At 43.4% G+C, this 26,399-nt stretch overlaps 1 protein-coding gene across 1 annotated transcript; it reads right to left on the bottom strand.

Annotated features, from left to right (window-relative positions):
• Nucleotides 1-1,829: 1,829 nt before the first annotated feature.
• camsap2a (calmodulin regulated spectrin-associated protein family, member 2a) lies at nt 1,830-25,905 on the bottom strand. Its single transcript, XM_068743531.1, has 19 exons — nt 25,767-25,905; nt 23,565-23,827; nt 16,697-16,858; nt 15,084-15,170; nt 13,108-13,140; nt 12,625-12,766; nt 11,917-12,056; nt 9,139-9,235; nt 8,868-8,964; nt 8,635-8,666; nt 8,453-8,522; nt 6,218-8,300; nt 5,382-5,518; nt 4,945-5,168; nt 4,770-4,842; nt 4,223-4,288; nt 3,393-3,508; nt 2,636-2,754; nt 1,830-2,135 (listed from the first exon to the last, which is right to left on the bottom strand). Exons 1-19 carry the CDS (start codon nt 25,903-25,905, stop codon nt 1,830-1,832), a joined length of 4,386 nt encoding a protein of 1,461 aa, XP_068599632.1.
• Nucleotides 25,906-26,399: the final 494 nt, after the last annotated feature.

The following is a 26,399-nucleotide window of genomic DNA, read 5'->3' as shown; positions in this document are numbered from 1 at the left end:
ACCAAGGACGAGACAGTCTGTAGGGACAGAAGGACGGACATTGGACAGATGGGGGACAGGGATCTCTTGTGGTGCTGGTGGGGGGGGCGGTCACTTATACCTGGCAGCCCTGATAGGAGTTTTGGAGGAGTCCATGCCATCACGATGGATGGATTTAGTGCGGCCTCGTCTCTGCTTGGTCACGTCGGTGGGCCGAGGTTTGATGAAGACTTCCATGCCCCTCATCAGTTTCAGCTGCTTCCTCCTGCCATGTTATTATTTCATTGAATCCATAAAACACGAAAGTGACACAAATATCTACTCCCACGTCTTTGGGTGATTGCTATTCCCTTTCCTTGTTTAAATGTAAGCAATGCGAAAATGTGGAAGGTCATGCTTGGTTTTATTGAAAAGAGAAGCCCCCACACGTTCAGCATGACGTTGTGTAACGACAACACAGCGTCTCACAAAGAGAATAAACTGATCAGATTAACTAAGCATGAGCTCACATGAACACGCTGTGCAGAGTCATCACAGTCAGGCTGGGGGGGGGGGGGGGGGTCAGGGTTTAAACTCTGCTTCGTTCTGACGTACGAGATAACGCTTTCAGAGGCATGGCCATATTCCCCACGCACGCGCGTGTACACACACACACACACATTGGAGTTTGGTTGATGCTTTTACCAAAAGTGCTGAAAAGTACTTTTTAGTAAGATGAGTCCAGCATGAATATGAAGAATTCACAATACTCTAATGAATATATAGTACTTGTTAAACACTCTGCACCTCCGGATATAGATCTTAGTTGTCATTATGTGAGCATTGGCTGAGAGGAGTTGTACGTTATATTAACGTGCAAAGATCTTAAGTGGTGCAGCAGGCATGATTTCTAAAACAAATAAAAAGTCAAGAGCTGCTTTATTTCATTTAAATGAAGATGCATTGAAGGGATTTCTGAAATTGAACATCATTTCTACTCCTTTTACCGTCCTTCACTTTCACATCGTTATTATTATTATAGTTAAAGAAAAAAAGGAATTTGACCGAACAATTAACCAACATGACAGCATATTTATACATTAGAAATATAGTTTTCACGCATCATCTTTTACATTACAGCTGCGTTTGTGTGCAGGCATCATCATGATTTTTAGTTAGCCCTGCTTTCTTTAGTCAAAGCTCAAACATCTCGACTTTGTTCAGGTGCACAAATGCGTGCAGCTAACACTGGTTGTACACAATTCACTTTTTGGCCCTTATGTAGCTTAGATACCTTAATATACAGATTGTTTCACCGACAGAGAGGAAGAAACGAGTGTCCTTCCAGATACATAAAAAACCCCCACATCTGTACTCACTGTTTTACAATCATCTCTTAAACAAATGCGCATAAGGCCACACATCGACGGGATAACGCAAGCACAAGTCAATCAGTACATGAATTCAAAACATTCAGCGCTGCAGCGTGACCAGTACCCCAGCAGCATTCAGACGCTTTCTTTTATGTCATTTGGCACATAACACACAAAAGCAATGCTCACACAGGGCTTCCTCATCTGACTCTAAATACACAGACAGGAGAAGCAGTTACATCTTCTTTCTTTTTTTAACAGGGCCATACATTCCAGTTGATCATAAAGTTTGAGTCTTGTAATGTCCAGTCCGCAGTAAAAAAAAAAAAGGAAAACCAATGGCAGGAATGTCATGAGAGGAAAAAGCAACAAACCAGAAGACAGATAATCATTGGACCTTAAGTGGAATTGCAGGTGCTTGAATCTTCATGGTTCTGTACAGTGAAGTGCACCTTGACATGGTATGTTCTGATAGGCGGGGGGGAGTTCGGGACTCCATTAGCACTGGGCAGATGCTACTTTTTTCGGGGTGGCTGGCTTCTTGGTTTGCCAGAGGTGGCTGTGAATGGTCACTGCGTCTACGCTGGCTGACATGGTCTTGGCCGGTATCTGAGTGAACTGTTTCCTGTCCGAGTTGTACTTGTAGAGGCCGTCGATCATCTTGCGCGTTATGCTCTTGGGACCGATGCCCGCCAGCTTGCTGATCTCATCCAGCTCCGGGCAGTAAGTGTAGAGAGAGCGGAACTGGCAGCCTGCGTCCCGAAACAATACCAAGAAGTTGTTGGCCTCCGATTTTTCCATTTCCTGCAAAAGTCAGAGGGGAACTTAAGTGGGTTTTGCATGACACTGTTGGAAGGTCTGCCAATTTAAACCACCCAAGCAATACATTCTCAGATTCTCAGATCCTTTTTTTTTTTTTTTTTTACTTCAGTGAGCTCGTCAGGCCTTTGCATCCCCGGCCTTGTTGATGCAAAATTAAATCTCAATGTTCACCCTTCTTTTATTTTTAATGGGTTCATCCACAAATTAAATTCAGCAATTTTACCCAGGCCTTGTTCAGATACTGGGAAAAAAGTACAAAATAAATTGTGCCACATGTCCACATTAAATTAGCCCTTATCTGTGGAGAATTTGTTTTACTATGGGACAAATAGAAATATTTAAGTTTTCTGTCTAAGGCCCTTGGCCTGCGTCATTAACCAGGGCACTCGGGATACCTGCAAATATCAAACACAATATACACAAATTCAGAATACTTTATTAATCTCAAAGGGAAATTTTTTGGAAAATCTCCATGTTGTTACCTCCAGGATTTTGCTCTTCTGCCCTTCGTTCACTTTGCCGGCGAGGCAGCAGTGGGCCAAGGCGTTCTGGATGATGTGCTTGTTAGATTTAGCACTGGGCTCCTTGTACAGCTTTGGTCCTGAACGGGAACAGAGAAGGATGAGACTGTTGTCATGAAAGCTCGTCGTACACCCCTGATCGAAGAAGAAAAATTGCTACCGGTAGTGGGGGTAAGAAGCATAAGCGTACAATTGTTATGTTTTATTTAAGTATTAATGTATAACTGTGCTTTTTTTCTAATTAAGGTTATGCGTAATTCCTTTCTATATTTTCGCCACACATAAACCCACAGAAAATGGGTTTAAACGAGTGTTTCTGGGGCTGGAGAACGGATTAACTGGATTTACATTAATTTAAATGGGAAAATTGTTTCGGTTGAGGAATATTTCGGGTTGCTAGCGGAGTCAAAGAACGGATTAAATTGGTTCCACTGCATTTTCACTTTGTTCGTTCTCTGGATTTCCATTATCATCAACTGTATTTACTTTAAGGTTAGGCCAGTTCCGTTTGGGATATTAAAACTTGTTGTAGCTCATCTTGGGCCAAGCCCTGATGCATTTTTCATAGAACGGATATGTGAACAAAAGAATACTATTAGGACTCCATCTACTCCAACCTGGGTCATGTTGGAGCTGGGAAATAGAAGAGTCATTCTTTGATGCTATGCTCAGATATATCGACACTGAGAACGAGAAACAGTCTATGCTCATGCCCTACCAGTGTACTCTGCGTTAGATGTAACAGAGGAGGTTGTGGATCCATTTTCCCAATCTTTTTCTCCATTCCTGCTGCTGGAGCAGCTCGGAGACAGAAAGCCATCTGCAGAATCGGGCCTGCAACCACAACACAGGGTATTAGATCACCTTTCTGGATGAATTCTGAATGTTATGTCGCCTTTGCCATGGCGACATAGCATTTCTACAGATTTATCCTAACTGGGGAAGGAACTTTTGTTTGGTACATCCAAACAAGCTTTGAGTGTTAGGCGACAGCAGAAACGTGGCAATGCTTGCAAGCATGGGCAGTGAGAGTGGTGGTGTGAAGCAGTCTAAGGTTAATAAAAGAGGTCAAATAATTATAATGCAGCCAGCCTTATGAAGAAGTGATTTCTAAACATACAGAGTACCGGTAAGCATATTCTATTTCACAGAGATGATGTAAAATGCACAGTTCTAAACAAACAGGATGTCAAAGTCTGAATTAGATTCAATATACCGTCACATATTTTATTATATATATACTTTGGAAACCTTACTGGTCAATCAATATCATTGAATGGCTTGATATTCAGGTTGATTTATGCAGAAATGTTTGTGTAAGGTGTGAAAATGTCAAAGCAGGGGGAGTAGAAGCAGAAAGGTAAGTGCGGAGACAGAAGAGACTGATTAGTGGTGGCAGTGCTGCTAAAAACAAAAGTTAGTGAAGTGCATTGAAGTAAACATCCTGTCCATCAATCAGTTCCCATCATGGGAAAAGGGTGCCAGTGCAGGATTGGACTCCGGTCAGCATGAAGCATCAAAGGATTTAACGTCCAAGCAGAAACTAACCTCCGCCTTCTCAGTTTAGGAGAGCTCAAAAAGTGGAGGAGACTGCCAGAGGCTAGGCTAGCACTTCTGATATATGTGATATGTTGGGAAGAAAAGGGTTAAAAAAGAGGAAGATAGGAGAAATGTTAGACATCAAGAGTTTGGCCTTAACATATACGAAGGTTCCAGGAAATATAAAATAAAGAGTTAAAGACTTGAGGTCAGTGTTTGCCAGATGTTTGCAGAGGTTGCAAACACGAGAGACTGCTGATCCTGTCCAATCGGACTTGAACTGAGGAGAACGTCACGTCAGCAAATATCTTCCTCGTGTGATTCATTGTTCACGGCTTATGTTCCGTTTCATAATAATTTAAAGTGGCTTAATATCCAGAATTGTTAGTGTGCGTGATATACTTTAAAAGGATTAAGGATTTCCAAAATTAAAAGGTACAAAATCAGTGCTTAAATGACATCAAGCTTAAAAGTAAGGAATTCTTTTTTTTACTACTCAAACCTCTTTTAGTGGTAAAGTAGCGGCCAGACTAAAAGACTCCTATAAACACATCACCTTGACAACCTCTTGTCGGACTGAACGTCGTCGTTGTCTCCCAGGTGGAGGGAAGCCAGGGACAAGCTGGAGACTGGAAACACAGCAGATGTGAGATGAATCGTTCCAGAACACGAAGGACAGACATTGGACAGATGGGGAGACGGGGATCTCTGGAGGTGGGGGTCATGCGTACCTGTGGCCGCTCTGACAGGAGTTTTGGGGGAGTCCATGCTATCCCGATGGATGGATTTAGTGCGGCCTCGTCTCTGCTTGGTGCCGCCGGCGGGCCGAGGTTTGATGACAACTTCCATGTCCTTCATCAGTTTCAACTGCTTCCTCCTGAGATATTCCTGCTTGATGAATTCCTTCCTGGCCTTGTCTTCCTCTTTCCTGATTCGGTCCTCCTCTGCTTTCAGTCTGAGGAGATAGCAATAGCAAAAAATATACTGTTTACAGTAAATGCAATTAAAATATTATATGATCTAATAATAAATGACACTATAAGAGGTACACTGCAAAAATAAAATTCTTTATTCTCCCAGGGTCACATGGAAGGAATAAAGAATAAAGAGCAAACATAACACCAGGTCTTCTCTGAGATTGCTGAGACAGAAAGAACGTTTGACACACCGACTCTCCTCCTTCTTCTGCTCCAATTCAGCCTCCAGCTGCATCTTCTTCATCTGACTCTCCTTCTCCCTCCTCATCCTTTTTTCCAACAGGGCAGCTCTCTTCTGAGCCATGTTCTCCTCAGCCTTTCCATCCTCCTGAGTCAGGGAGGAAACCACAACCAGTCACGCAGTGTCTGTCAGAAGGCATTTTCCAAGCAGAATGAAGCTCCGTTTACCTTTTGAGTATAACACCTTGCATATAACAGGAAACAACTAGAAACGTGTTTTTCATTAAACGAAAGACGTTTGACCTCATACCCATTCCAAATTTATTTGAGTTAATCATGCCTTCAGAACTCAACTGCAATAATGGTCTCGAGTTTAGTTGAGTCATTTCATGGGACTATACGTTTCTTTGTCCAAGTTAATTCTTTCTTTTATTTCATGCAAACCTCTTCTGTTGATCTCTCAGCATCCACCCCTACAATCTATTCATCGCTTATTCAACGCCATATTCCCACAGCTGTGGCTGAATTATTCACAACAGTCCCAGTTTTCTGACCTACATTTAAGCTCAGACTCTAGCGAGCCAACTTAAAGTCTATAAATACAAACATAACACTGTTCCAGGTGAGCCTGCTACCTGAACCATCCCTTAGCTCTTGTCAAAAACAAACAGCTTAGCTTCAAGTTTTGCCTTTTAATTGCTTTTTTTTTTTAAAGAAACGCAACCCTGCATTCGAAGGCTTCAAGTTGTGTTACGTGGTTGCTAACCTGACTCGTTATTAATGATTCATCCTGCAGATCCTGCATCATATAAAGGACATTAACATAATAAAGTTGGTCGCAGCCTACCCTGAAGAAAAAACCTCGACACGTCTTCTGGTCGAGATCCGATCCTTCCATGTTGCCCTCCTGCATCTCCAAACTGTCATCAAGTGTCAGATCCTCCAGTGGCTTCAGGACCGAGAGGGGAACTTCAATCAAGCTGCCCTTAACTTGGCCTGAGGTTTCTAACTGGGGAGGAGTCGCTTTTGGCGCCACGGTGAAGGTCTCTACCACAGGGTGGGACAAAACCTCAGGAGATGATGACTCTATCGTAGGTTTGAGCTCAACAACGGACTTCTGAACTTTCTGTTCATCCGTTTCCACATCAGCAGTGTGGGAGTGGCTGTGAGTCTTTGCTTCTTGGGTTTCTTCTTTTTTGTCCTGCAGGTTGGGGGTCGAATGGGCGACTGGAGAAAGGTCGCCCTTAATCTTGCTGTTTTTCTCTGCTTCTGAAGCGACTGCCACTTGTTTGCTGATTGCCGGTTTCTCCTCCATGTAGATGAAGGCACATGCCAGCTGCTTGGAGGGAGAAAACCGCCGTAGCCTGGGGATGCTATCAACAGACTGGGGGGCAGTTAGGACTCGATTGTAAGGGGCCAGCTTTAGCTCGCTGGGGCGAGCGGTGCGGGGATTGCGCGAGTGAAATGAGGCAGATTTGCGTTTAATGCTAGTTGGAGAGCGATGGGCAGAGCGAGGGGACTCTGCTGGAGAAGATGGCCCTGAGGATCGAGTCACAGCTCCAACGTGACCGTGATTTTGTGGTGATGGGTTTGTGTGTGGAGGAGGAATGACCCATGCCTGCTGATGTTGTTGCTCCCTCATAGCCATGATCACTTCCTGCTGCTGAGCCAGTCGCTGCATCTCCGTCTGAAGGAAGGCTAACGAATGGTTCAGCTTCTCGATGGAGCGTGTATACTCTGTGAGATCTACCTCTGTAAGCTGAGCGTGACTTTGTCCACCTTCCTCTCCTGCAAAAGGAGACTTTGCACAACAGGAACCTGTGATGCTTTGCTCTGCCCCATCAGGTGTGTCTGCTTGGCCCCTCCCAAATTTGATGGGGCTTGTTTTTGCTGCTTTGCCTTCTCCCTCGGGTTTTCCTACGTCTTCTCCGCTAGCTGCTCCGTCTCCTTTCCTCTTTACCACATTGAGGAATGCAGAGTGACCCATCTTTTGGCGATGCCTTGCAAAAGCAGCCTCCACTTTCTTCTTCTGTGCTTCGATGGCCTCACGTTTCTCTTCCAGCCTCATCCTCAACTGTGCCATTTCTGTAGCCATGACCTGAGCAGGATCATTTGGTGGAAGTTGTACAGACATGGGTGATGCCTGAGCCCTGAGGATTGGTTTGGCTTCTTGATGGGTGGGGCTAGGCTCAGGGGTCGGGGCCCAAGAGACAGATAGTGGTTGGCCAATGTCAGAGCCCTCAGGAGTGGTCTTGAGGGAGCTGCTGCTGCATCTCCCCGAGTCTGGGGCCGACGGATTGTGTTTCTTTATCTTCTGTTCAGCAAAGCTAGTTATCCTCATTCCAGAGGGAGATTTGCTCACACCAGGGCTTGGGGTGTCCATATCCAAGTCCATGTTCACAGAGCAGTCTTTCAGCGAGGAATCCTCATCTAGAATGTCTTCTGTTTGGATATGGATCCCAGTGTCTAAATCAGCAGGGTCTGTAGTGCTAAGAAGGCCTTTTGAGTCTGACTCCGACAGGGGCTCCAAGCCAGAGACACCAGCCCCCCGGGCCTGGCTATGCAGAAAGAAGCCATTGTTGATCCCCTCCACTGGAGGCCTGTTTGGGCTGTGGATAATCTGGAGGGCTTCCTCCATGGATGGAGCTGTTGCGATGGCACTTCCATGTCCGTTGGGGTACTTTCGCCTGTCAGGATCCATACTAGCTAGGCTGTCTGGGCAGCCCTCCTCCACAATGCCAACATTTTGACTAGTAACTGGCTGGAAGGACAGGTTGCGCTTCATCCCACGAGGCAGGTGGTGGACCTTGAATCCAGAACCATCATCAGTACTGATGGACCTGACCATGCCTCTTGTGGTGGAAAGTGGGCCAGGAGCAGAGTCCTCTTTGTCAAATGGAATGTCAAAAGAAACTCCGTAAGGCCCAGACCTTAAGAGAAAAACAAAGGAGATCAGCTTCAGATCCATTTTTATTTCTAACAAATTCAGAGAATTTTGAGAAACGTTGAGGGCATTTTCTTATTTCCAAGGGGATAATTAATTATTAGGGGAATGGGATATGTTAATGTGACTTTAATTTACCTTTTCTCTTTGGGCCAAGTGCCAAGGTTGCCATCAACGAAGGACATTGAGGTTGACCTCTTGATTTCTCCTGGATGGCACAAGCAAAAAAATAAAAAAAAGGTGTGAGACCAACAAGATAAAACACCTTAATAGTCACATACGAAATAAAATGCCAAGTAAAATATATAAAGGAAAATCACCTGAGTTTCTTGGCTGGGGTCGGAGAGGCAAACTAGGAAATGAGAAAGAAAATGACTGTACACTGTAGCAATTGTTTTTCTTTTTAGCTTCAATGACTCAGATATGTAATACACGTTGATCTGTAATTGCTTCAACTGCCGTCAAACCAGCATCAACACTTTCAAAATAGTTTTTGGCAATGCACATCACCTGGAACTCTTATTTGGTACTGCCATAATTTGGGCAGGCATACCTCGGTCGTTCGGGACTCGGGGCTTTTTCCATGAAGCTCCTCTTGGTTGCCTTGGAGATGGGGATGGCTGGCATATTCCTCAATGAGACCGTTGACTCTGAGGTTGCACAACAGAGAAAAATAATAAAAATGTGCTTTCACAATGGAAAGCAATATATCTCTCTTCTTTGATTTCCCCGACCACACTTACTACGACATCGCCCTGCTGCACAATACTACAGTTGCTATTGGTCGCACAATTGTTACTGTAAGGCCCAAACTCAAGACTTGCCTGTTCCATCATTGTCCAGCAGTCTTGGTTTCACAAATGATGGCTTGTCCACTTCAAACCACCAAAACAGCTCTGCCATGAACACCAGATAATTATTCTGTGGAAACATTCAGAAGAAAAGTCAGACTAAAGTTCAGCACAATTATATACTAAAGAGAAGACCCCCCCCCCCCCCCCCCACACACACAGTTTCATTGCAGGTATTCCTTCAGAAATTGATTTTTCTGCTGCTTTTGTAGTGAAAAAATGCTGTAATCCACTTACAAATGCATGTGTGAACACATTAGCATAATGTTTGCCATGAAGCAGTTCTAACCTTGAGGAAACGCCCCCCTCCCTACCTCAGTCCATTTGCCTCCAGACAAAGACACTGCTGCATGGCTCAGCTCTAAAGATGCCCGATTCACCCAATCAGCAATATTTTGGTATCACTCAAGTGCAATCACACACACACATCATACGTATACCCTGGGAGTACCCAAGACCCAACAGCTTGCAGCCCTGAATAACATCAGGAAGGGCAATTAACACTGGAGGCAATGGTTTCCCTTGTGCATTACTGCAACATTAGATTTTGTTTCTCTCCATTTTTACGAGGAACTGTAGCACACAAAGTAATAAAAGTAAATCATTTTACATGCAAAACGAGTGTTGGTTCTTGCTTTTTTACTTATGTTTTCCTACATTAGATCTCTGGGGCAAATTAGTCTTTAGCATTATAAATGGTATCAAAGGTAGTCATAGTTACCTTTAGGTGTCAGCATGCAATACATTTCTCAAAAGGTCGAAATGAACAGAGTAGAAGAATAGAAGAAATCTTCTCTCTTCCCATCTGTCTCAGTACTACTGGTACACTGGGTGTGTGTTATCACTTAATACCATCAGCCAGCTATCGCACACACACTCTCACAACCCCCCCCCCCCCCAAAACAAAACAAACCACACCATCTCCACACACACACTGCCGTTACTCTGGTCTACGGTTTGTTTGTTCACGATTAGACAGGGACCTGATTGGTGATTACTACAATTACAGATTACAGTTGAGGGAGGTGGGAGTGGACAGAGTTAATCCACTCTACAGAGATGGGTGCAAACATCCCATCATGTGCTACACAGGCATAGAGGGCAGGGTGCACCATATAAATGTAGCGATAATGCACAACGTTACATGCATGAAAACAACGCACACACCCTTCATATAACCTTATCCAACTCAGGAAAAGACAAGCCCTCGACCAGACACACTGAGGATTCAATGAGTATTAATGTCACCGGTCATTAGGCCAGAGGCTTGATTAAAGGCTCTCCTGCAGCCACACAGACAGATTTAATATTCAATGCAATCTGGAAAACAGGATTTATTGTCATATTTATTGAGCTGCTTCAAGCTGTTTGTGGGAAACTAAATTGCACTACATTGCAAAAAGGATTTTAAAAAATGTGAAGAAAAATTTACTTCAGCCCTTACATTTCTTAAGCGGTGGCCCCAAAAAGTTAAGAATAAAGGAATGATGTTCATTTTCACTGACTGATCAACTGCCTTTCTGAAACCAAGCTCGAGATATCTGTGGCAAACCTCGGCAAGACAATTTCAACATTAGCAAAAGCACTCAGCTGGTGGATTAAATGTATCCTTCTTGGAGTGAATTCGGTCTTTTAAATGTGTTAATAAAATAAAGAGCCAATAAATGGGAGTGGGCTGACATGATTTACTAGCCTGCGTGGTGTCTGTTAAGAGGAGAGTGGTTTTAAGGAAAGTGTACATTATGGCTTTGGGCATTGAAGGATAGTCTCTACAGAAACCTAAGTTATTTAATGTGGACTGATCCCATGCAGATTGCTGTGTTCTGTTGATTTTCACCCCGAATCCTGTGGTAACTTTATAAGGAAGCGAACGTTAAACTCAAGGATGTCACAGGAGCTTATCCTTCAATTCGGGTTCTGTAAATAGGACAGGATATTTTGCACGGCTGCTAATATCTCTTAAAATGTCCGAACAGGCTACAGACCAGCCTTCATGCTTAATTGGAATGTCACACATCATATAAGAACGGAAACTTACATCAAACTGCTGGATAAAAAACGGCATGCTTCTTTAAGAGTGGCTTTTCTGCACCAGAGCAGTGTGAGATTGTGTTTTAGATTACTGCAGACATTGTGGGCTCTGGATAGAAACTTGTCCGCATGGTCAAATGTACATATATATGAACATAATTAGGACAAACAGTAAATGCAACATTAGAAATGCACACAAGCAATTCAGAAATATAGCATGTTCCTCTCATACCAAACTAAAACCTACTACTGTACTTTCGGCTTGTCCTGTCAGTGGTTGAATGATGAGACAAATCAACCTTCTCCACTTCACCCTGTCTTCCCTCACTACGTCCATGTATCTTCTCCTGGGTCAACCTCCAGCCCTGTTCCCTGGCAGTTCCATCCTCAGCATCCCTTTACCAATGTTGTCCCCATCTCTATTGTCTCAATTTTTAAAATGATCATTAACTTCAGAAACCTAAGCGTAAAACAGCATTTTTGGTTTCCACCCACAAAGTTTTATGTTAGCCGATATATTGCTGTGGTTTTTCTATTGTTAGTATTTCTTCCATCTGCTGGCAGTCTGTCTCCGAGGTCACTTTCAACAATTTTCTGGATTAGAATAAAAATAAAATCACTTTTCCTTCATCAAATAGCTTTAAAATAAAAGCTCTAGTCCAGGACAAAACATTTCCAATGCAATAGCAAACATCTACTGTCAGAGGTAGTGAGGGGTACCTTGATGGTGGAGGAGGCGTACAGCATGTCTTCCAGGCTGAAATGGCAGCAGCCGCTCAGGTTGTCTTTGCAGAAGTCCTGCACCAGCTGTAGGTTGTAGAGACGATCAGCCAGCGTCATGTTCTCCTTCAGGCAGACGTCTGGGAGGGCAGAGGAAGCCATCGGGAGATGTGTGGATGAAGAAGAAGAGTTCATGCGCTCTGGTGGTTTGTGCGCTACATATGATTTACGGTGGGACCAATCATGACAGTGGCTCACAGGTCATCGGCCAGTGGGCGGGGCAATGTGTTAATGCAATCAAAGGGCTAACGGTTTTGAGTGATTGATCTTTTGTTCCTGTGAAATTATCAGTTCAAAACAATGTGGTGTGATACGGTGGATTGCAACTTTTGTTTTGACCTGACCTTTGATCTATTTAATGATCCAATCAGAGACAACGGGACCGATGGCACAAAATGCATCACAATACATCTCGCTAAAGTGAAAACGGTGAGAAAATCACTGAGCTCAGAGATCAGTTGTTGTTGTTGAATTTTTAGGTTAGAAAATGATAGTTTTTTTTAACATATAACTGAAATAGGTTGAGCATATTCAACAGACTAACTAACTAAAATATGGTCACCCTTTGATGTGTTGCAGGACCGGTGGACATCCTCCCCCACTCACCTCACACACATCCTTTACTTCTGCCTACATCTGTGAGCTTACCACTCAGTTGCAGCAGCTGAGGGCAGTAGAAGTGCAGCAGGGCCCCCAGCGCCGAGCCATCCGTGCTGTCTTTCAGCAGGTTGTCCACTGGGGGGATCCAGGAAACCGGCTGGGTCGAGGCCTGCTCTTTCCTGTAGCGAGCCTGCACATCACACAATGCATGCAGGATTCAAGAACAATAGATCTGATATTAAACAGAGATTGAGGAGAAAGGAACGTTGAGTTATAATGTGATTCATACAGTAATGCTTTATCTGTCATATGTGTGTTGTGCAGGGAATGACATGGATGCCGTACAGGGGAACAACTGACAATGACCGCTGGGTAGATGAGAGAGAAAAACTTTATGCAACAGTAGAGTCACAGTATGATGCACACATGTGATAAAAATATGGCAATTAAGAGATGGAGCAGTGAGAGGGAGGTGAGATTATCGCTGTGGGTACATAGATGAAAGCGCGGAGCACTCATTACTTGACTTACAGGCACAAGCTTCATGTACCACTTGGTTGGGGACTGCAGCAGCACAGCAAGGACACAACAACACAAACAAAGATATACCTGTTAGTGGGATTAGGTAGAAATGTGATTAGTAATAAAAGGAAAGTCACAACAGCTGTGAGTTCAAAGGAGGATAATATGATCTGATTGACTCTCCTGTTTTGACCTCCCATCACAGTCTTGTGAAGAAGTGAGGCCATCACCAGCCATCTCCTCCACAGAGGCCAGGCTGTGCCTGACCTATTTCCACTTCAGTCATCCTGCAGCTATCAAAGTTCATCCTCTGAGGCCAGACATGTCCTGTTGAGCTGCAGCTCAGCTTTGCAACTTAAAAGGATTAGTCCTCTCTTTTCTGTCCGAGTGATTCCTTTGCCATTACCCCTGCCCCTTCAATAACAGCTACCGTACAGAAGGCTAGAGCAAAGTTACACCACTGCACCCTACTGGAAAAAGATATTGTGCAGCGATTGAACGTATGCCATGTGATGAGATGATATATTGTGCAATAGTACCAGGGAGGAGATGCATTTGTCTTTGACTGAGACACAGGCTGCCTGTATGACTCACATTGCAGTCAAAAATGTGAAGACAGAAGGAGGCAAGGTCTGAGGAGGTGGGGAGAGACGAAAGGATAGGAGGAGGATAAACAGGCTGAGTGATTTAAAAAAGAAAGCCATAAACCCATCTTTGAATCCAATTTAAAAAGTGTGCTAATGCTAATACTGACAATTTGCTCAACTCGTGTCTAATTTTGTGCTTTAAGCCCCATTTCTTTGACTATGGCTCTTAAGATGTTAATGAAGGCACACTGATGCTGAAGCTTTGTTTTGTCTGAATGAGAGAGAGAGAGAGAGAGAGAGAGAGACCATGATGACATACAGTCCTCCATTTCCATCCTCTGCAGGCTAATAAGCCACATGGGGTACGTAACAATGCTAATGAAAGCATAGATGTGGATTATCATGGAATGCTGAGATGCAGGTCGTTAAAATCTGGTCTAAATCACAGATAGAATATTAGTATGTCAACAACAGCATAACTCTAGTTATTTATCATAACTCACATTATACAATATATTAAGTCTATCTTATCCATGATTGGAAAAGCCTACAGCAGGGGTGTCAAACTCATTTTCTCCAAGGGCCACATTAGCATTATGTTTGCCCTCCAAAGGCCAAATGTAAACCGTAACACAGTAAAAACATTTAACTAAATGTAATGTCATTTAATGTAAAATAAATGTAACTACTCCTTAACATGCTGTTAAATAACTATTTATTTTTTCATTTAACTATTTAGTAACTCACAGTAATTACAATAAAATATTCAGTTTTGATATCACTTTTTGAAAAGGTTGTAACTTAAAAATTATTAGAGATAAAGCCATACTGTAAATGAGAAAAATCATAAGTATGAACCAAAGTTTGTGATGGGAATAAATTAACATCTAATAATGTGGAAAAGTTCCATTCAAATGCAATCATCACGCAGGAACAAAGATAATCGATACAAAATCAAAGCAAAACCAAAAAGCCACCACCTTGTCTTGTCGTGGACATGCGCAAACCAAAAAAAACAACCAAAGTGGGCAAGATAAAGAACATTCCCCGAGTCAATGCTGCGGAAAAGACGTCACTTTCAGGATCAGCACTGGACAGCTCCATTTATTGCCGACTACCTATGTAGAGTCCAGTGCTGATCCTGAGTGCTATATGTTGCCGGCTACATATGTAGCTGTCCAGTGCTGAAGTTCGCCTTCAGGATCAGCACTGGACAGCTCCATAGGTAGTTGGCTATATATGGAGCTGTCCAGTGCTGAAGTTCGGCTCAGCATATTTTTCCAAAATAATTAAAATGCAAAGAATTCCCAGAATATCAAAAGTCACATCTCCAGGAAACTGGAATTATGAATGTGGACATACTCCAGTCTCCGCAAGAGGACAGGAAAGAACACTCACCCCGGGGCTCCCAGCAGGCTCCACGCCCTGCGCCGCCTCCCTCTTCCTCTGCTCCTGATTCATGACGTCTTTCAGGTACTCATTTACCTTAAAGTTAGCGGAGACAAAATAGAGAAGGGGGGGGGGGGCATAGTTAATTATGTAAATGTGTTTAAATACTTGTACCTGTACATTAGCATTTTGCTAATACTGATGCATTTAATCCAGTGATGTGCGGTGAGGTTTATGGCTGGTGAGGCACTTGTATCACAATCAGATCAGCACAGTTAGTGATTGCGCAATCCATGTTGAGGCACAGCCGGCTGGTGAATTGATCGTTTCCTTCTCAGGGTGGCTGGGTGTACCCGTAGAGACAGGTTGAGGAGCTCAGTCCCCAGGTAGGAACTCGGAGTAGAGCCTCTACTCCTCCACAGCAAGAGGAGTTAGCTGAGGAGGCTCCCTGGGGAGGTGTTTCGGGCATGTCCCACCGGGAGGAGGCCTCGGGGAAGACCTAGGACACGCTGGAGAGACTATGTCTCTCGGCTGGCCTGGGAATGCCTTGGGATCCCCTTGGAAGAGCTGGAGGAGGTGTCTGGGAAGAGGGAATTCTGGAAATCCCTGCTGAGACTATTGCCTCTGTGACCCAGACCCAGATAAGCGGTAGAAGATGGATTGAAATGTGAATTTAAAACCCCAGAATTCCAAGAGAAGTTGAAGTGAATTAGATAAAACCTAATAAGACTCAAACCTGCACCCGGTATGGACTAAGGCAGGGGTGGGCAAACTTTTTGACTCGCGGGCCACAATAGGTTCTAAAATTTGACAGAGGGGCCGGACCAAGAACAGATGGATGGAGTATTTGTGTGAACTAATATAAATGACACATGAAAGCTATTGCATTAAAGGATTTGGCCTTTTACAGGTAGCATTACAGAGAAAAGGTCAAATGAATGAGGTTTAATTATAATACAATTTTATTTAGTGATATAATTTGGACAAGTTTGGCGGGCCGGATTAAAAAGACCAACGGGCCGCATATGGCCCCCGGGCCTGGGTTTGCCCATGCCTGGACTAAGGTGAACTCGGAGTTGATTGTCAAGCTGGTTAATTCTTCCCTGCTACAGACTGTCTCTTAGCTATAGAGATCCGAGTGGAAGGTCGGGAAGTCTGCTGCATGTAAGACCTGGATAATATGAAATAATGCCATCTTCAGAAGAAAGGCAGCAACAAGATTTCATGTGACTTAACCGTAATATCATTTCTTATTACCGGTACATGAATTTCATTTTCATATTCATAGCTCTCTTAAAGGATTATAAAGGCAGTGAAAGGAGCAGTGAATTAACAGTGAAGACTCCTTTATTAGACCACAGAGGACGTTCTCTCCTGTGCTTTTAATTCACCATATGGTACAACCTCAGGGCAACACAAGCTGCATGGAACCAATCTGATGGTATATAGGTCAATGTTTTTGCCTGCAACATCTTCCAACTCCCCTGTGCATTGTTGTATTTCAGCAACTTATCTACTGGGCTAGCTCTCCTCTACGGCACGAGTTCAACAACCACCAGCTTATAGCTGTCATTATAGAAAGGCTGCACACACAGACTTGCACAGGTCAACCTTTAACCCACCTTGTTGACCCAGGTGGTCACAACATCTTCTGTGACATAGGGCATTTCCCCCTCTGTGTCGCAGGACGAATACTGACGAATGCAGGCCATCACCTTCTCGCCGCTCACCGTCTCCGCTGTGAAAGCCATCATCAAAGCGTCGATCATTGCCAGGTGGGCGCTCTGGAAGGAGAAAGAGCAGAGAAAAAAAGATTTAGAATGTGACATCGTCTAGCGTGGAGGTATTTGGCAACCCCCCCCCCCCCCCCCCCACACACACACAGAGGTCCTATACAACTGACGTATGTCTAGTCGATTCTCTCTGTACGTGTTACATAATGGCCTAGAGGCTTTTACGGACAGTTTCGATGATCAAACCGAACATTTATACTGGGGCAGCAGCTTTTCCATGTCTCAAGCCAATGAATCAAAGTTTAAGTGCTTCAGCTCCTTAAGGATTTGCTCATTTCCACTATAACTAATCTGGAAAGCCAGAAACAAACCATTCCCATTTAATAATAGGTTGCCAACATGTTTCCTGTTGGCCCATTTAGCCTGTCCAAACATTGTAAAATATTGTCTCAGAGACACACACACACGTCCTGTTGTTTGTCTCCAGAAACAGTTATAAGCTCTGCATCACTGAACAAATGATCAAATTATCCCCAAAGGCCTCTTTTCCCTCCTGGTTCCTTCTTCTTCTGTTGAACAGTTTCAGGATATTAATTTCAATCTGGTGCGATCTGGTGAGGTGAAATGACAACAAGGAGAAGTAATTTGGTTTACGAGAGAGCACGTTTTCAATCTGTAATCATACAGCGTGACACACCAGGCTCTGGTCTGAAGAGAACACGCTAGGGTAGAACCACTGGCTCACTGGATGTGGGGATTTCTGCATTGAGCATAGGTCCAAAATTAAACACACACACAAACCCAAATAGTGTTCTGCATGGGGGAGTGGTAGCCACCCACTGAAATAGACAGGCAGTAAAAGCTTAGCTGTCGATGTGTAAATGTCAGATGAAAGCTACGGGGAGGAAGAACTGCCTCTGGAGAGTGGTAGAAGAAGTGAGGGATGAAGAATGGAAAGCAAATAGGAGAGGAGACAGATTCTTCACTGGACACAGAAACATGGTGTTTCTCCTTTCGAGCAGACTCGCCTGCCATTGGTTTGGCCGCTTCCTCTGTGCTATCCCATGACGTCACCTTTTACAACCTTTAGGATTTGCTGAGCACATATGGTTTCCTTCAGCAGCACTTTACTTACGACTTACAGTTTGCACATATCTGTACCTTGGAGCAACAGCGCAGCCTCTTTGTTGAACCGCTGCGCTTATGCAGCTCCACTGGCACAAACACCCTTAAGTGGGAATCAAGATGTGTGTTGATTCCCACTTAAAACTACTACTACCAAAAAGTTTCCGTTTCTTTTACATACTAGAGACACAAATAGAAACGCACACCCGCCAGTATTTCTGCATGCTCTTCCATCTAAGCAGATTACATCCATAAATCTTGTTTTGATTTCTCGCGAGGTATGAAGGTGCTCCTTCACAGTCAATATCCTGTTTTTATTGTGCTGCTGCATCACCGGCTCTCTGCGGTTCCACCTGGAGAGAAAGCCAAATAATAGGGCTTCTTTGTGAAAGAGGATGAGATGGAAATCCACCACAGAAACCCGCAATGTCCCACAATGGAATTGCAAAAAGGAGTTGCGGCTACTTACAAAAGATAGCGTGCATGTTTTTCACCTCAGAGTTGTGTCTCTGTTGTACATAAACACAAATCCCCTTTTTGTAAAAGCTCTGAGCTGCTTTCTGTGGTCTGCACCAGGTGGTTTAAGATGCACAATATTGTATCCCCCTGAAGGATCTCTGCAAAGTTATTAAAATATACACTGGCTTTACTCCACTGCAGTGACTGGACCTGACTTAATGGCCGCAGTAATGTGTTTACCACAGCTCACAATAAAATAAAACAACTCCAAGGGGCTATAACAGATCGTGGCTAATGATCAATCTGTGGCTACAGATTTTCCTTGTATGCACGGAGTACACAGGTTTGTTGATTACATAAAATAATAAGAACAAAACCTAGAACACTAAACATATAATAAGAAACTTTAAGACACACAATCACACACATTCAACACCAACTCAGGGTGACGTAATATTGAAATGCAGTCTGTTTTTAGTATTATGGTACTCCTGTCGAGGCCCAGGGGCTCCAGGCTAGGCTCTGAAACTTTAATCTGTCTTGGCTCAAGGTCAGCCTATGATGTGGAAGGACAAAACAGACAGACAAGGATGTGACAGATGTTTAAGCTTTTTCATCTAGACTGCTTTAAGAAAGATGTTAACGTACAACATAGGCTAAAAGCTGCCTTTCAGTGTGTGTAAATAGACTTGGTATTTGTATTGATAGACTGCGTTTGATATACGGCACTGGATGCATTGCTTCACAAGTTAGTCATTGTTCAGGGATTCCTTGTTTTTTGGTGTGTGTAAATTTGGAAACGTATCTGCAGAAAAATAGAGGTGCAAAGTTTTTGTTTGTAAGAGAATGAAAACTAAAATAACTGCACATTATCCAAACTGCAGGCACTCGCAATAGATCACAGCAAGACAAAACGAAATGAAAATCTAAAAAGAATTGCAGCTAGAAATCTAAAAAAAAAAAAAAAGAAAAAAAGACAGACCCACCTGAGACTGAGTTCAAAACAAATTGAACTGAAACATTTCAGTTACTGAAACTGTTACCAAGAATGACCATAGCTGCACTTTCTCTACAGTCAGCTATTTTTAAATGGATAAATGGAATTACATTACCTATATATATATGAAATGCCCTCCATACAACTGCACACTTGCCCAAGCACACTTTTGATGCACAAAATAACAACTGTGAGGTCTGGCATCAGTTGTGGGAATGAGGCTTCGAACCAGCGTACCTTCCCCCTACATGTGCTCCCAAAGCAACCCTAGCAATTATATGGAAACCTCAACGCTAACCTTAGGGCGCTAACTAAAGACAGAAACAAGGAAACCAGCCACTGTTGACCTACCCTGAAGGTACGCCTGCACAAATCCTTCAGTCAATGGGTTGAAACAGTTTCATGTGTGGATAGTGATTACAGTGTCTGATTAAACGTAAAGGAAAAATAAATATCATTTTACTGTGGCTATGAACAGAACCACGAGGTATTCAAACTTGGGGTTCTATCATTTAAATGCATCATTCATTGTATGCAGTGTTACATACTTTTTGGGCACTTGCTTTTCTGCCTATGTCAATAGACAATTTCCTCTTGGCAGACATTGTGGGTGAGACCACACAAGCTATCGTTCACTCGATTCGCTCGCTCGCTTTCCGGGATGTTGTAAAAACATGTCTTAAACGGACAAACAAAAAACAACAGACCAGTGCAGTCGTGAAGTCGAACTGTCGCGAGTCAAATATGAATACGGACTAATCTTTCAGACTTTCGTGGTACTGCAGGGTTCGTTTCACTACTCTTTGCAGTGAATTGATTTCCTTCATTTATTGCATTCTAAAATACATTCCTTCTTATTGGCACATAACCTTTTCGCATCGCCGACCTCTATTAAACCAGGTGATACGGGGCGTCAAATTTAAGTCATGCTATCCTCAGTGGACTCAGCATTACAGTGTCTTCTTTTGCAGACAAAAGACACAAACCAAATAATAACTATGACACATTACTCAAAAAAAAACATGCAGCAAAAAAGCATTAAAAACACATCAGCCCAAAATGACACACTAGGACGCTCACATGATGAGTCCTGGCATTGCTCACTGCCTACCCATCCATACGGGTGTCACCGCTGGCAATGACCATGACATGCTGGCTGACTTTGCTGAGGCAGAAGAGGACAGAAAGCACTTGGATGGGCTTCCCTTCTACCCTGCTGCTTCAGCTATTCTTTGTTAGTGAGATCAGAAGAATAGAGACAGAAGACGCCAGCTTGATGTTCAGGAGTGTTTTCTCCTGCCAGTGTGAATGTTCGTCTTTGTTTGATGTCGTCCTGCCCGCCTGTACCAATCCAGGATTTCAGCATTCTCTGCCTCAGACCGTATGGCATACGCAAGCATAGGCACCCCCCCACCCATGCACCCACCTACACACACACACACACACACACACTCTCACACCTCATCATGCCTACCCGAGTGTAACCATGGAAACGGAGCGCCTGCTCAATAGGGGTTGAGATGGAGGCAGCAGAGGAGCGGAGGGAGTGTATTCACCTCTATTCTCTCGTGCTGTACACGAGTCAATCTGTCACACAGTCAGGAAAACACACTGAACGGACAAAACTATAATAGATATGCAGTTATATGATGATGGCCAATATCAGAACTGCCCTTCAAATACAAACTGGTGCGTCTTTGATGTGGGAGGGAATCTTTCTTTAAGCTGTTGCGTGAGGCGCAATGTTTGTCCTGCATTAAAATACAAATGTAAACACACGTTCACTTTTAGGTGAATTTGCATTTATTTATTGCTCATTTAATCCGTCATAACACGGACGTGTGTATAATGCATCTACTGTATGACATGTTTCTGTATTTTCTGATATATAGTCATATATAAAGAAATTAATTTGTTTCTGCATTGCACCGACTCGTCGTGAACCAGGCCTTAGGATACAGCAAGCGCGACTCCCCAACGCCTCTCCATGATTCTCTGAGTTTAAAGGTGGAGGAAAGCGGCGGTGCTGCAGAATGTGCGGAGGCGACTGAGTGGGCGTTAGCTGCGAATCTCATCATGCGTCTTCACATGTGTGATTTTGTCCGATGACTGAAGACAGAAGGATGAGTGGGTAGAATAGTGACAGGGAACGAGAGCGTCACTTTAGCAACCCAATGGAAATCTCTGTCCGTGTGCTCAGTTCTGATCTGCGTCAGACGAGGCATCAGCATCTCATACCTCTGCTGACGACTGACGAATGCAGCTCCCCTGAACATTGCGTAAATTCATACCTTCACAAACTGCTGAGTGAGAAAAATGTTCAGCAAAATGTCATGAAGCAGCATTAAATTTGGCCAGAACAGCATACAGCCAAAACTCAGAGCTGGCAGAGGGTCTCTTGCTCTTTCGGTCTGTTTCAGGGATATTTCCACTTTAAGCCTTCGATCCTCCAGTTCAACAAGAGATTTCTGCTCGTTTTGCAGACTCTAAACAACCGCAGAGCCCAGCCTATTTAAAGCAGCGCTTGAATAAGTGATGATCTCCCATCTGAGTTATCATTCCATGCAGCAGGCATGCATTTACTGTATGAGTTATGCGTCTTTGCTATCCTAATACTCATTAGGTTACATTGATGTAACAAAGTTATATTCTTCTTGTTAGAACCAACACTCCAGAATTAACAGGATTGTGATTATGTAAATCTCAGGACAAAGATTCAGCAGTGAGCTGGAAGATGGGTGAAATTTCAACATCGCTTTCAGGAACATTCAGAGTGGGCTAGAAATGGGCCTTCATCAGGGCGATTGAGGAGAGGAGCTGACCTATAAAGGGAGGAGGATGGATAACAGAATATAAATAAATAGTAGCTTGTTAGCAAATTAAAAAGGATGTTTAGTGATGGAGGGAAGATGAAGAAATAAAAATGTTTGGGAATTTTTAGGGATGAAAGATGAAGCAATCAAGATTTATTGGGAAGAAGGAAAGTGAAATGGCTAAAGATAGTTTCTCACTCAGCTCGCAGTTCATTTTCGCATTCTGTCACCAATGCACGTTCAAACTCTGTTGCTCCTGGAAAGATATTTAATCATGAACTCTGCCTGAACTGAATCTTCATAAATAGTAGCGCTGCAGACTGTCATACACAAGAATCATCATGTCAAATGTTGTGGTTAGAGGTTCTGAACAAGAGCAAATCCCCCTGGAATTGTTAGAAATGAGTTTTTATGCCGTTTTGAGATAAGATGGTGATAAAATGTGTGCCGTCGTCAGAAGAGAAAAAAAAGTGCTTGAAATGTAAACACCAACTAAACTTAAATAACTTTTGAATTAGCATAGAATGGAAATTAAAACCAGCAAGACTCCACAAACAGACTGTGGGCAAACTGTGTTAATTGTATCTCAGTTGTGATGCACTGAAGCAATAAAGCTTCCTATTGAGAATTCGCCCCCAAGTAATGTGGATTCCTCTTCCTCACTCAACAGGATGCTTGCAAAGTCTCCTCTGTGTTGTGCTCTAACACGTAGAGACACATTAGCTGTACAGACAGCGAGAGGCGACAGGACCCGGGGCTATTTAGTGGGTTTCAAAAAGAAAAACTTGTGTGGGTTTGACAATAAGTAACAGCCTTTCCTTCTTGTTCTTATCCTTTGCTATTCAATTCATTTGCAGCGGCGTTGATCATAGTTCTTGGCCAGGAAGAGGAAATCCAAATTGACATATCATGAAGACATCGCTTTCACAAACTATTGATGTTTAGAAAATTACCGGTTGGTAAACTGTATTCATTTGAATGCTTTTGACTGAACAACCACAGTCATTAATATATTATTGATTATACCAGCAGTAAAATTATTGTTACGAGCAAGCAGTAAGCCATTTAATTTGGTCATTTAATGGTTTAAAGTTCAGGTTTATCTTGCTCTTAACAAGGCAAACCTGCGTGATTTCATTATGGGCAACATCCAGAACCAGCATGGTTCTGTACATGGTGCAACTGGAGCACATCTCACACACAACTCAACGCCAGTGTTTGCAAGCAGCTGCAAAATGTTTTACTCCCGCTGCTCTTTGATGCCGCTGGTACAGAATATATTTCCTGATTGAAAAGGCCCAATGAATGAATGTTTCCTCAGAGATCGAGGAAAAGAAATGTCAAGGACTTAACCGTGTCTTACCATTTGCAGCGGTCTCTTTCTGAGGTCCCTCTCTGTGACCAGTCTCTCCTGGTCGGTGACATAGAGTCCACGCTGAGCCAGTGCCTGAAGGACGCCATCGTGGCCCAGCAGGAGCTTGGCAGCATCACTCTTCAAGATAATGAGGCTTCCGGCCCTGCAGTAGAGGTCTGCAGAGAGCAGGAGGCTGGCCACAGGAGGCTTCAGATGCTCCTGCTCGTACTGGTCTGTGTAGAAGGGCTCCTTCAGGTCTGCCGGGATGCTGTCTGCAAGACGAAAGGGAGACAGTGGGCAGGAATTCGAGAGATAAACTAGGAATGCATGATGACGGTGGTCCATAAATTTTAAATGAAATACGGAAATGAAATAGGACATAATGAAATTTCAATTATGTGAACATCTGGTGAATTGCAGGCTTTTGAAGGTTTTCTTGAAAGGCATTGTATTTCAGGTGAGCAGACCATTTTGATAAGATCAGGTATAATATTACATTAGTCTTGATATTTTTGTTTTTTTCTGAATGGCAAAAAAACATATATGTAGATTAATTTGCATTGGACAAACTGAGTTGGAAAATTCCATCATATGAGATACCAACGAAAATCATTGTTTATCCGTCGTGATTGCACTTCAGGTATTCAAATGACGGCTCATTATCAAATCTGCACCGTGTTACGTCACAGATCTTCCTTGTTTTGTGCATTCCTGGAGTCGATCGACCTTAGCGTTACTATAGCAACTACAGAAGAAGTGCGACATGATTGATTCATCTTCTAGTATTTAGCTCTGCAGCTTTCAGCTCCCTGGGAACACCCTTCTCACCGCCTGCCTCAAACAAGTCATGGGACAGTCTCTGAATAATTATTTTTATTCTTTCTTTTATTTTTATTGTTAATGCCCTTTCATGCCACCCCTTTGTTGAAAATAAAAATAAAAAAGGAAGAAAATACTTTCTATGGTGTTCAGTTTTTTATTTTGGGGGGGGGGGGGGGGGGGGTTGGATTCTCAGTCTCATTGTCTGTCTGCTCCTTTGTTGTACCAGGAGCTGATGGAGGGGGTTGTCCAGGACGCTACGTAGTTTGCGAAGCATCCTTCTCTCCATCACTGTCTCTAAGGAGTCCAGTTTCACCCCCACAACATCACCTGCCGAGTCTGCTTCCGTCTGCTTCCCTCAGCCTGCCGGACCACAGCAAACGGGATGGCCTAGAGACCACAGACTCATAAAACATCCTCAGCATCAGCATCGTACGGCAGATGTTGAAGGTGATACGTTTAACACATCTGCAGTGGAAGAATTGACTTTGATGCCACGTGAGTACGTCTAGAGGAAAATGTGTTCTGTCGGGACAATTTTATAACAACTCGACCCCCCCCCTCAAGCAAATGAATCAGTTGCCTACTGAAGCTGACTTTTAACAACAAGGTCACCCACGCGCTATGGAGCTAATATGCAGACATGCAGGAAAACCAACTAGACAAACATCTACAGCATATTTTGATGCTTTTGAACCCCGGCGTGTTGGGCCTCTCAGCACCTGCGTCTCAACCCGCTGTCTATTTGCTATTCACACAGGCAAGATAGATTCAGAGGAAACATCCATACATGTCCTGCAGCCGACAGGCCTCAATCAAGCTTTAAAAAAATCAAACAAATATTAAAAAAAACATTTCTCCACCTTTTCAATGATAAAAATATTTGGGTGATATTCCCAGTTAAATCCAGAGCATTACGGCAGAAGTAAGAACAAGAAAACTGATGACAAAATAAACATGATTATTGACCCCAAATCACTGTTAACAGTCATACACTTTATGGATACTCTGTTGGCAATGTATGAAAACAGCACACGATGTGCTTTCTAAATTTGGGACACCTCCATACCTTCATATCTTCACACTGACGGTTCCCTTTAACACCATTTTTCTTTTAAGATGGTCCAAACTATAAATTGTGAACCAAATACCTTTTAACCTTCGTGATACAGTAAAATGGAGTAAATACCAAATAGATGGAAGGATAAATTATCCCCAGACGGTGATGTCTTTACACAATAGGCACACTTGTCTTGGGGGTTATTCGTGTCATATATCATGTTAATAATGCACCATATTATAATTTACTACACCACATTACGCAGTAATTGGATTCAATCCTGACAACAATGCACCCTGCAGGCAATGCCATGCAGGCTCTGCTGCACCGACCTGTCCCGTAAGCTTTGGCCACCAACCACGTGAAGCTGCAACAGATCTTTGCTCGGGAGAAGTCATAATGCTCAAAAGACTTGATTGCTGGAGCGACGAAGGTCTTCTTCGTATCCTTGGCGTCCTGAACTTCACCCATATTCCGCACCGAACGGTATTCTTGGGTCATGAAGCAGCGACTCTACGCGATGAGCATCCCACCGCTGGAATTTCAGTGGAAAACAATGAACGGCTTTAAATTGTTGAGATGCGGTTTTGGTCCGGAGACGATTCGCGGATGCTTTCAGTCATAAAATGCTACGCTTTGGTGCATTCCCGTTCACTCGTTGGTCCCGGTGCTTTTCACCCGATTCTGCTGTCTACAAGCTGAAATGGGCTCCGTCGAACCGGGCTTGGATCATTCCAGAAGAGATACTGCTCTTCATCCGGAATGAAAACAGAAATATGTCCATCCTTTAAGTTCTCTGGAAGAAGACGTGTCTCCCTTTCACGCGTTCCTGTGAGGATAACCTATATATTTATATATATATATATATATATATTTGGCATTCTCCCCTCTGTCCAATGCCTTGGTGGCGCGGCGCGCTGTTCCTGCCTGCTGCGCCAAAGTGGCTCTCCAAAAACCCCGCACCT

The sequence above is a fragment of the Brachionichthys hirsutus genome, chromosome 9, assembly GCF_040956055.1.
Source record: "Brachionichthys hirsutus isolate HB-005 chromosome 9, CSIRO-AGI_Bhir_v1, whole genome shotgun sequence".
Taxonomy (NCBI): domain Eukaryota; kingdom Metazoa; phylum Chordata; class Actinopteri; order Lophiiformes; family Brachionichthyidae; genus Brachionichthys; species Brachionichthys hirsutus.
This window is presented reverse-complemented; position numbering and strand designations above follow the sequence as displayed.